General features: G+C 46.4%; 1 protein-coding gene across 9 annotated transcripts in view; it reads right to left on the reverse strand.

The window, feature by feature from the left end:
• Positions 1 to 675: 675 nt before the first annotated feature.
• The window catches only part of EPHA10 (EPH receptor A10), a 112,617-nt gene continuing 101,214 nt past the window's right edge, over positions 676 to 12,078 (reverse strand). For 5 of the 9 annotated variants that reach the window (XM_068917320.1, XM_068917316.1, XM_068917321.1 and 2 more), the window contains 5 exons: positions 10,410 to 10,559; positions 9,941 to 10,134; positions 9,221 to 9,385; positions 8,567 to 8,667; positions 676 to 7,277 (listed from right to left, as the gene is read on the reverse strand). In XM_068917320.1, the coding sequence (XP_068773421.1) occupies positions 7,159 to 7,277; positions 8,567 to 8,667; positions 9,221 to 9,385; positions 9,941 to 10,134; positions 10,410 to 10,559 (729 nt within the window). In that variant the 3' untranslated portion in view covers positions 676 to 7,158. The remainder of the gene's footprint in view (positions 7,278 to 8,566; positions 8,668 to 9,220; positions 9,386 to 9,940; positions 10,135 to 10,409; positions 10,560 to 12,078) is intronic. The other 4 variants (XR_011135988.1, XR_011135989.1, XM_068917317.1 and 1 more) reach the window with 4 other exon arrangements.

Consider the following 12,078-nt stretch of genomic DNA (forward strand, 5'->3'; position numbering starts at 1 on the left):
AATTATTTCTAAATATTATTGTTTGAGCAGTGTTTGCATTTAACATGCTGGCCATACTCTTTCATTTATTCAATTAAACAATTAATTACACACCTCAAGCACAGTAACTCTGCCGTGTTTTCCCTCTGCTCAGCAGCATCCCCACACGTACACACAACACGCACATTCGACTGACAATTTGCACCTGTATTGACAGTTCCACACCGTGAACACTTCCAAGGTTACCTATTCCTCCGGGTGATGTGAAGGGATTTCTGCCTGCCTAAACAACATCTGGCCTGTCAGGCTAACTGATGGACCTCTCTGTCCAGAAAAGACACAAGCTGCAAAAGTTAAGCAAGGTTTTTCCCCTAACAAAACATCAATAGCAAGACACAACCGTAGCTTAGTCCCACTGTTGCTGCCACCTCTGCCAAAGGAGCAAAGATTCTCATTTTAGCTTACACACTATTTAATAAAACATTAATGCATTATTTCAAACCTTGCCCGTGCTTAAACTATTCATTACCTGGTAACTGTTACCCTTGCTAAGTGGCATTTTTCATCAGAACACCTGGAATAAACCCACACAGATAAGCCACAGCAGAATTAGTGTTTCTTTTTACTTAGGTATTTAGGCATCTCTTTATTGCCGTCTTCAAATACGGTTCAATAAATACAAAATTAACAAAAATGTCAATACATCTTGATTATTATTTATTAATATCCCAAATCATGGTGATTCCCTGGAGATGTCTGACTACAGTTGAAACATGAAATGTGCACAGTGTCCCTTGTGATCTTATACTACATTTGTTTCAAGCTTATAAAAATATATATTGACTTTTGAAGTATGTATTTACAGTATATAACTTGTGGTTAATGAATATCAAAAAGCATCTAGAGATGAACCAACCTGATTCCACTTTTGGTTTTATGTGAAAGAGAGAATGTTATAGTGTGTGTCAGCTGGCAAGAAGCCATGTGCTGTTTGCACCAAGCATCTTTGCAGTCCAGCTCCTTGCGATGTCACTTCAGGCTGTGTCCACAGTTTTCCTAGATTCTGGCTCCAATGAACACGATCCTTGCTTCTACTCTAATGTTTCCTCGGGTCTTTGGCCATTCCCAGGGCTGAGAGACACTTCCCTGGGCCGGGCATTGCCAGACACCAACATGCTACAGCAGCGTGCAAGCGAGTAGGGATAAGCTAGTGCCTGGCCCAGGGAAGTGTCTCCCAGTCCTGGGAACGGCTTGTGCCACGATACTGCACAGAGCTGCCGTGCCACAAGGACCTGTTCTTCTGACCGCAAGGAAAACGGGATACTGCACAGCAGGAAGGATTCAGACAAAGTACATTAGAAAGCTATTGGGAAAGGGCACTTTCTTGCCAGAGTCTCCCCTGGCAGAAGCAAGAATTACAGTAATCAGAAATATTCTCTAGCACAGGCAAAGCCAGACACCTGAGGAGAAGTTGTGCTGTGCCTTTTTTCATTGGCAGAGTTGAACAGCTAACGGAGACACACTCGTTAGGAATACGAAGAAAAGCCCAGAAACATGAGGCGTTCTGCTAGTGCAGCTAGAGAACAAAACGCACTGGGTCAAATGCAGCAGCCGGCACAGTCTGAGGAAAGTCAAGACCCCAAAGACCTTGCCTGCGTGGGGCTGATGCTCCCTGTGATCCTGGAGAAGGGCACTTAGACACCCGACGCCAGAGCACAAACTCTAGGAACCTCTTGCAAGAACAGAGCAGAAACCTGAAGACGCAACCTAAACACATGAAAACCCAACGTCCAGAATAATAGCCAGGCAACGAGCAGACGGTTCTGTTCTGTGCACATTCATGCTCAGCCCTCTGCTGAGACCTAAAGTTTATCCTTTCTTGAGATGGAAGAATTAAGCCCCCTCCAATAGCATCGCAGTGCATTAGCAGCATGCTGATAACAGCTTTGCCCTTCAAGTGCTTGTTGCACTGGTACTTTTGTTAAGATACCAATTATCTCCCCAAAAAAGAAAATCTTGTCAGTTGTTAACAGATCGAGTTAGAGGAAACCAACGGGGCTTTGTTCAAATGTAAATAGGGAAGCTGGATGCTGGGAAGGCAGGAACATCCTCAAAGAGAATAGTCCTTGCTGGAAGCCCTTGGGAGGGATGTGTGGGACAGAAGCTGCAAAGGCTGATAAGCCTCTGGGAAGGGCTGTGGTGGCTGCTCGCTGCCAGCTCTACACAGCCTGCAAGGTCAGAGAGTGTCTTCAAGTTGCTCTGAAAATTAAGGCTGCTAGAGCAAAAGCATCTGTCGGGGCAGTGCCCCTCCTAGAAGGGCCTATTCTGGAGGCACGGTGGTGAGGCACATTCAGCCAGGAACACGCGCCAGCTCAGGGCGTGCTGCCAGCCTCGCAGAAACCTACTCCAGTGTCACTCCTCTCCTGGGGATTTTAATGCCACTCTTCCCAGCGCTGGTAGCTGCTGGCCCATGCCCCTCAACAGAGGGGTCAGCAGCATCTGGGAGGCTGCTGCAGGCATCCGGCAGCACCTTCACGCTGCCCTCTGCAACGCTGTCTCTGATGACGAGAGGCTGGATGCCTGGTTCATGTCACTGTCACTGCCAGACACCTTAGGGAGGAAAAGCACCCAACTTCTGGCTGATGGAAAGCTGTGCTGGTGAGATAGAGGGCCACTGCGCTGTATTTTCAAAGGACGTAAGATGGAAAGAGTGTCCTGCTTCACAGCTGCAAGGCACCAGTGGCCAGCAGGACAAGCTAAGGGATCTCTGGTTATTTACAGCGAGCTTCTCCTGCATGCAGTACGCTCAACAAGCCTATCTGCACATGAGCTCGAGTACATTCAGCTGCTCTGTTCCTTGAATTCATAACTTGCCTAAACTCTGTGTGCACATCTGAAATCTAATCTCCTTGTAACTCTATTTATAGGCTTCAGCAAAGCCTGCAGATTACAAAAAAACCCTCATTCTTTATTCTTCTCTAAACATGTCAAATAACACTAATGCTCCTGTGCAGAAGGTTAGTGTGCTCCGGCAAAGGGTACTGAGCCCTTAATAGCATCAGTGTGATTAGGGCTTTCCCATAGCTAATGGAAGAGGAAGGAATTTTGCACTTTGTCAAAGGCTGGATGGGCAAGAGAATAAAATTGTTTTGAGATGTTTCCCTCGGTCGAGCAGCTGCAAAACAGTGTTGCTAATTAATTTAATTATAAGGCAGTGAATACTTCCCCAAAGAGGAGGTGCTGATGGGATGCAAGTTAATTTTAAAAACGTAATGACAACCTATAAATTAATCTGTTCATCTTGTTTATTATCCTCAGTGTTGATGAGGAGCCCAATTAAAGGTCTTTATTTTTCCAACAAGCTAGGCTAGAGATATGGTTCCATTATGTACTCTTTTCCTAGGAGAAAAAGGTGCAACTCTAGTTGAGACTAGGAAAGCAAATGCACCTTATTTCTGCTAAGTTAGAACACAATCCCATCCACAAAATTATACTGTCTAAAAGAAACAGCTTTCTGAAATGCTACATCTGAGTCTGCCACCACAGCAAGTCAGAAAAGTAATTAAACACCGAGGTTTCTTTTGGGAACAGCTGGAGACACTCACATGAAGAAACGGTGCACTCAATTCTGATTATATTAGAGAATACAGTGCAGGAGTCTAATTCAGTGGGGGAAACACTTAAGAAATTATTGAAAAATGGTCTCACTTTTAATTGGAGTACTCTAGCATAGAGAGAACATTTTATAAGGGAAAAAACCAAATAGAACAGAAGGCAATAGGGCTTTATTAATTTTATATTAATTCTGTTTAGAGGTTAACTGTTATGAAAAGGACAATGACAAATGAAGAATCTGCACTTGTATGGCCATGCCAACTTCCAAATGTACTTACTGCTCCCTGCAAAGCCACCAGTCACCGGAGCCCTACGAGAAATTGCCATGAATATAGATGAACTGTGTTGAGGCTTTTTCTCTTTCCAGCTAGGCAATGTTCAGACAGATTAAGGAACAAATCCTTGGCTAATTTAAAGTGTCACAGTTCTGTTGAAGTCAGTATAGCAACAGCACTCTGCACCAGCCAGACGGCCCCTTCTCACTTCAGTAACTTTGGAGACAGGGTCTATTCTGAGCAGTTCAAGAGAAACGTCACTTAGCCCATCTCTCCTGAAGCTACGTGTGGATCAGGGTCACTGCCACCCCCAAGGCTGAGATATTAGGGAAGACTTCCCACCCTCTAGCCATCACCTACCTCCTACTGCTCCCATTCACCATCCTCGTGATCCCTGCATTTGCAACTGTGCCTCTTCCTCCCCACTCTGCGTTCACATAACACGTTTCATCAGCCAAGTGGCTCACAAAGAACTATTCCTTGCCCACAAACCTCCATCACAGTCACTCCTACACGCAAAGGTTGAGACATTTCATAATTAAATTAGATTTCTCCTTCATCTCCTTAACTTCACCTCCTTCTCCATGAACAACGCCCTGTTGCCTCTGCAGGGGCTGGAGAGAAAATGCATCAGAGCTTACCAAGTCAGTCTGTCACTTTTGTCAATGTTTCCTTCAGCTGTAAGGCTTTTAAACGACCTAAAAATACAGGAACGTTCCTTGGAATAATATTTAATCTGTTAGAAAGGGAAATTCACATTCTAGTCTAGTTTTTATTGAAAATTCATTAATCTTCTATGAGGCAGTATATGCTCTCTCTTCATCTGATCTCCTTTACCAGGCATCTAATTAACCCACACAGCCTTTATCACTGCACAAATACAAGCAGCGCCCAGCCCAAGACAGCCTTGCTGCTAAACATTCGTCCTCCAGCTGGTTCTAAGAGAAGCCCCTGGAAAGAGCCACAGTCGCTGAGGCCTGCACCAGCAATCCCTCAAACCACCTCAACAGGTTATACTCTCATTCAGCCAGAATGATATCCAGCTGCTATTTAAAGAGTCCAAGCGACTGGAGAATTTAACACCTCCCCTGTGATCTATTCAGTGCTTGACTACCATCACTATTTCTGCAATTTAGTTCCTCTTTGCTGACTTCAATTCCCCCCCACAGGATCTTGAAATACTAAGAGAGCCCTCAACCATCTTACACATTACAGATCTCCTGCTAACATTTTTTGCACTGAACAGGCTGAGTTATCATTACCAGGCTCATTACCAGGGGTGTTTTCCAGACCCTGAAGCACACTGTTCCCTTGTCACTGAACCCTGGATTTTCCAGCACACCACATGCACCAAACCAGACGCAGTCCTTGCAGCAGCAATCCCCTCAGAGTGGTTCCTAGCACCCAGAACAGAGGAGGCTCCTGGAAACGATCACAGCAAACAGGACAAAAGCAGGGAAACGTGGAAGAGGTGATCAGGAATCAAGTTGGTTCAACTCCCTACCTAGAGAACTAGAATATACTTTCTCTATAGATAAAATGTAAACATAAAGAGCAAACAAATTGCACTTGATCCTTGGGATCTGGCGTTTCTACCAAATAAAGGTTTCGGTTCATAATTATTACTCTTCTGGGTATGAAACAGCAGGATGTAGGTTGACTAACTGGACTGGACAAAGGTGAAATTTGAAGACAAATAACTTCCTTTAAAAAAAACTAACCAAGTGACATGGGGAATGCTGCCTAAACTGAGCAAGTGGCAGGAAGGAGAGAGTTTGTTTACCTCAGGGAGAAGCAAACTCCTCAGAGCGCACCCAGAACTCATTTCTGAAAGGCATGCTCATCTCGGCTTGCTCTGTCTGGTTTTGTAGCATAAACAGCAGGCCCAGTTCTCCACAGGGGCAAGATTTCTTATCGCTAGCTTTGCACACAGTTGTGCTGTGCTTATTCACATTGCTCTTCGTGTTTATTACTGGGAGTTCTGAAACCTGCAAAGAAAGAAGGCAGCTTTCTCAAAGTCAGCCTGCACCACCTGAACAGCAGGGATTTGAGATCTACTGAGGAGCATTTATGGTATTTCACCTTGACATTGCCTGGAAACGTCAACATAAGGCAGAAAATTTATAAACAAACATTAGCTGGGACCTCCTTGATACCACTTATTGGTGAAGTTCAGACAAAAAGTTCTGATCTCTTATGCAATCAAGTTAACATATCTGTATAACGTGAAAGCGTGTCGGTCTTCGACACTTCTGAATCTAAACTGGTCACAGCAGCCAAGCCAGGTGAGTTGAGGGCTCAGTTTTACTCAGGTGCATGTCAGCTTAAAAAAAACAATCACCACAAACAAGGCTTTACTAAACTGAAGTTGGATCCCTAAAATGTCTTGTTCCACAAGGGCCACCAGACCAGACACAGACATTAACGCATATGACGAGCCTCTTCGCTTAGTTGCTCTATTAGAGCAGAAGTTACACCTGGGCAGTATGTAGGTGCCATGCCAGCCCTGCAAAGAGGCTGAGGAGCTAGGGTCCTTCTTTTAGTTGTGATTTAGATCTTTATCCCCGTGGTGCAGCCTAATAGGAATATCTGGCTCAAAATGCAAACAAATTTCTAACTGCACTGTGAATAGCATTCATTCCCTTTGTAAGTCTTTGTCTTTCATCATCAAAAAATCACTTGTAATACTTACAGATGATAATAAAAAGCCTACAAAAATCTGTACAAGGCTGCAAAGACTCCTTTAATTAACTTCAGTCATGGATCAGGCCTGAATCAATGGAAAAAAAAGTGTGCAAGGGATGCAGTGCTAAGTTACGACTTGCAACAAAATAAAGTGCTGTTGTGCCCTGATTTGCCCAGACTCCATGGTAGCATTTCAGGGATCCCATGGATGCAATAGTCAGTTCTGCCCAAATCCCAGCGTTTGGCCAGTATGTGCTGTCCCAGCATCACAGGCCCTGAAGCAGCCTCAAATAATCAGACAGCTTGGAGCGCTCTCTACTGCAAGAATTACATATGCTGTGGGGCACGCTGGCACTACAGCTTCTCACACACAGCCCTTCACAGGGCTGTTGATCAGTGATGCAAAACTGACATATTCTGCAACGGCTGAGGACGATACTCCAACCAGCCTTTTCCTTCCCCGTTCTCGGCAGGGTGCTGGGCAGTCTGCCTACTGGAGGAGAAAGTGAAAGTTACTCACCTGCAGCTGAAGTGGTTCTTCGAGTGGCTATGGGCACAGTCATGCAGGGAACACCGAACAGCCATGCTTGCTGTCTCTCTAACCCTAAACCAATTCCAAGGTTTTCATCCTGTTTCTAGCTGAAGTGGGAGGTTCTTTTCTGCCGGTGTGGTTTGAATTAGTTCCATTTATAAACCCTTTTTCCCCTGTAAAAATTTCCAAACCTATAGAGGGAAGAACATTCGCTCATTTACTGCTCCAAAGTAGGGTGGACCCTTCTAAGTGGGATGCTCTAACTTAGCTAACACCAGGAAGCTTTCCCAGGCTCTGGCTCCCACCTGCCTTGCTCAGCCCACAGCCGTGAGAGCGCACTGATGCTCTGCCCTCTTTGCTCAGCCTCGAACCCACCTAGTTCTGATGGATAGAGCCTGGGCATCAGTTGTTGTCTTTACCTGAAACTACCCTGTTACTCAGCATTTACCTGGCCATGGTCTATTTGTGTACTGTTGTCCTGATCCACAGGATCTGTGGGGCTTTCCCATAAGGCTGAGCATCGCGATAAGATTGCAAAGTGAGCACTATTGCTGGAGAACTTTACAGTGGTCTGTGTCAGTGCAAAGGGCGATCAGATCCCTCCACTCTTCCAGGCTCAAGACAAAATTATGGTGTCAGGACCAGCACAGAAAGTACAGAAAGTAGTGGAGGCGAAGAACACTAGCATGGTGGCAGCCCAAAGGGTCCAGCTGCTTCCCTTCTCCCCACTGTAGCTCTCTTAGTCAAAGCTTTTGATTTTTTTCCCCCCTGAAATCATCTTGTCAAAAGACCATTTATCACTGCTTGCTCTGCATTTTGGTGGAGAACGTTTGTTTTTGTTCACCAACAGTGGTGTCAAGACTCAATGAGGTAACTCTTGGAGTGGAAGGGACATGGCTGGGAAGGAGTTCCCTTTCAGCATACCAGATGGGCAAAGTCACCTTCCAGAAGTTGGGTGCTGGATGTAAGCTGTGCTCCAGTCTCTAAAAATAAAAGCAATCAAAATTCCTTGTGGGGTCAGTAGAACATGTCAGCTTGTATGAAAAGTACCCATGGATTACACCAGTAGGACGCTAAATACTAAAATGCTGTCAGTTCTGGATTAAAACAGTGCATGAATGTCCATCCACCCTGTTAACTTAAGTACCATATGAAATGGCATCATTATAGTTTGACTCATCTTACAAAACACTGCTAGGGAAAACCACATCCACCCAGACACACTGCATTACCGCACATGTCCCAGGAATACTTGGCCTCCCTGGCATAGGGGAAGGGCAGCCCTGCTCTCTTGCCACATGGAATGACTTGTTTGGCAGCAGCCCAGTGTTTCCTACATCCCATCTGCTCAACTGCTCTCAGCAAGATTTCAGAGATTTGGTCCAGTCTGGGGCCAGTACACAGCTGGCTGTCTCCTCCCCAGGGAGTGTTAAGTGAGTGCTCTGCACAGTCTGTTTGGGGTTGCTTCACACTTGCACACCTCGGCCATGCATTTGTATCACCTGGGCCCGGAGAGTCTGGATCCCACTCAGGATGGTCTTCTGATGCTCCACCAGCGTGATCCCCAGACTCAGGACATCTCTGGAAAACAAGCCCCACATCAGCAGTGGAAAAAAAGCCCTAACTGTGCAGTGCTCCTAATTCTGATTGCTTTCCAGGAATGGGCAGTGCAGATTTCAGACTATCAGGCTATTTTGAACCTGCAGGAATAAGAAATCCCCATCCTACTGTCCCAGCAAAAAACAATGTGAAGTTTGACAGGGAATCCAGGGGTAGCGCATGCCTTCAGCATGCCATTTGCATGACAGTTCCCCACCCCGCTGCAAGACTAGGAGAGCCCTGTACTGGCAGAAAAAAGATTATCAGTAAATTGCACCTTGATTGGACATTGTTTTCTGGAAGGGACAGGTAACTCACTATTGCTGTCAAAAACTACAGGTTTAAATTTCAGTTTCAAAAAACAGCAACTGGGATGACAACACATGCTGCCCAATCCACCCCAGTGAGCTCTTACAGACATGTTCTGGAAGACCTGTGCTCTTACTTTGTGACAACTGACTGTAATTTAAAAGCAGAGCTTGTTCACACTGCATCCATCCATATGGGTTTATAGTCAGGAAACCTTTTCACTTACTGTACTGTCATCCTGGCCACAGATTCCAGGTAGCAGTAGCCTGCAGCTGTGAAGTTATCTTTGTATCTGCCCATTTCTATTGCTTCCAGCCACTCGTTGACACAGCTGAAAGATGGGAAGGCTGAGAAAGTACGTTCGGTGAGGGGAATGGATGTGCTGTGGGACCTGCCAACATAAAAGGAGCATGTAAGGAGATGAGCGCAGGGGGATTCACTCCTACATCTAGGGAAAGGACTGCAGGCTGCCTCATTGACGATGCATCAGAGGACCTGGTTGGAAAATGGGGTGATCTGGGTACAACAACTTCAAAATTCACCCCAAATCCCATGGAAGAGAAGACGGTGCTTGGCTACGGACAAAGGCTAGGCCTTTGTGCTCTCTGGGATGGGTATCTTTGGGAGTTTTCTTCAGTTCTGCAATAGCTTTGCCTCACGGGTGTCAGCAGAGTCGAAAGCAAAGCAACGTTCTGTGATCTTAGCAGAGTCAACACAGCTAATGCTGCGGGGAGTATAGCCATCTCCTGATCCCTCTACCCAAAGACCCAGAGGAACCAAACCTGATCTCTATGCATTGACTTAGGTGTAACCGCTCTGGAGGTGCACCAGTTCAAACAGGTTTTGAGCCCCGTGCCATCCAGTAGCTGAACCATGTACCTGGTGGCAAAGGTTCAGTCTGTCTCACAGTGCAGAATGAAAGGGAGTAAAGTAGAAAGGCAGTCACCTGGTGCACGTGGAGTTGGGGCACTTTGGGGGCTCTGGGCTCTGCACCATCTTGCTCAGGATGTTGTGGATGTGCGAGAACTTGGGTCTCTCATTGCGATCCTTCTGCCAGCAGTCCAGCATGAGCTGGTGAAGAGAGGGCTGGCAGTTCATCGGGGCAGGGAGGCGGAATCCATCTTCTATAGCCTTTATCACCTGCAAGGACAGAGAAGGGCAGGGCCAGAGAGAGGAGGTGAGGAAAAGACTCTGAGCTGTGGGAGTTAGAAAGAGACACTAACACAGACTGTATGCAAAAAAAGCAAACCAAAAACAACCCCCATGGCATACCTCCCTCTTCACCACCCTGCACTGGCGAGTAACAGCAGCTCCTTTGTGGACTCCAGAGACTACAGCGGGCCCATTCAAGCCACGTGCACATTATTAGCAATAGCAACATCCTAATCTACCACATAGGCTGCCATGGGACTCACATCCTGGTTGGACATGTCCCAGTAGGGTCTCTCTCCATAGGACATGACTTCCCACATGACGATGCCAAAGCTCCACACATCACTGGCAGGACTAAAGTGGTGATACTGGATGGCTTCAGGGGCTGACCACAGCACAAGGCTCTTCCCACTCTGGCCAGGCAGAAAAAGGGAGGAAATGATGTTCTCGCAGACAAAAGAACTAGGCAACAACTGAAACAAGCAATTTCCACCGCTGCCGTTCAATGTGCTTTCCACCTGCATCACAGGGGAGGCACAAAACAGGCCTACATACTGCATGCAGCTTTCATACTAAGAGAAAACTTCTGTCTCAATTTGTTTTAAAATGGACATGCAACAGTATGCTACATGAGAGCACAAGTCCTGAAATATTAATGGGAGAGAGAAAGTCTCAGGGAAGAGCTGATGGCATTTTACACATTAATATTTAATGAAAACCATCTCAGAGCTCTGCAAACCCAGTCCCTCCATCCTGGCTTGCTCTCCTATAACGAGCACCCCCCTCCCCAGTGTCTGCAGAACCCTTCTGGATGCACTGGGAATGCAGGTGATGGACACTGCAGCTAATTATAATTAACAGGAGGGAGACCTGGACCCCCAAAGCCAGGGCCCCGCTTCACAGAAGGGGAGAGAGCCAGGGCTGCTGCTCATCTCTCCATTGCCCTTAGCTCGGCCAGACATGCCTCGTACCCAGCAGCACATCAGTGTCAGGGAAATTCCTCTCTAGAGCTTTGCAGACAGCACTGCCATAGTCCACACTATGGCTCTGCATGCGTCATCACCCATTCCAGATGGGGTAGTGTTTTGTCAGGGACTCTGCAAGATAGTGGGGCTTTCCTTAAGGAGTGCAGTGAGCGTGCCTCCCTACAGACAACGATAAAGGCTAAAAGAAATTTTCTGAGATGCTTTTTCACCTCGGCCTGATCAGAGCTAGTAGACAGCTGCAGACCTGAAAGACTGGGAGCCAAACCCTACAGACAGGCTGTTCTCCCTGGGACGCCTGAACCCTGCACTAGGACACAGGCACCACAGCACCTGAAGCCAGCACACTTCAGGTGCTGCCTTCTTAGTGCTACCCAAATACCCCTGCAAACAATAAAAATCAATGTTTTTTTAATATTATTAAAGTCTAGTTAATATCACGCTCTAACAGGTTCTGCTGATGTAGGATGGCTCTGGGTTATCAAATGAAACATTTTATTGCTTCTCAGGTAAAAATACTGATTTCTTCACTGTCAAGTGAAATACGCTAAATTGGACTGTGAAAACATCAGAGAGCAGCTTCCCATGGACGCAGCAAACCCAGAGTGGGGGATGCACTGACTCCAAGTACTGCAGTGCAACTGCACAGCCATCGCGCCTGGGCTGAAAATCTGAAAATGGAGGAAGCCGCGCCAGATCCACGCTTGTGGATTCTCAGGCAGTTTCTCCAAGTGTATGAGCACTTCAGAGATGTATTGGCTCGCAGAGCTGAAGAGGCATGAGTATGAATCGAGGAGGACTTAAACTCTTGTAACGAAATGCATGGTTTTCAATTAAGTGATAAAATAGACATAACCAACCCTGAGACTGCCAAAGCCGCCTTCAGCCACCTGCCTTCTCTCTGCCAGTTCACACACACATGCACAGAAGATTACAGCACGAGGAGAAA

Source organism: Struthio camelus, chromosome 23 (genome assembly GCF_040807025.1).
Source record: "Struthio camelus isolate bStrCam1 chromosome 23, bStrCam1.hap1, whole genome shotgun sequence".
In the NCBI taxonomy this organism is placed as follows: Eukaryota; Metazoa; Chordata; class Aves; order Struthioniformes; family Struthionidae; genus Struthio; species Struthio camelus.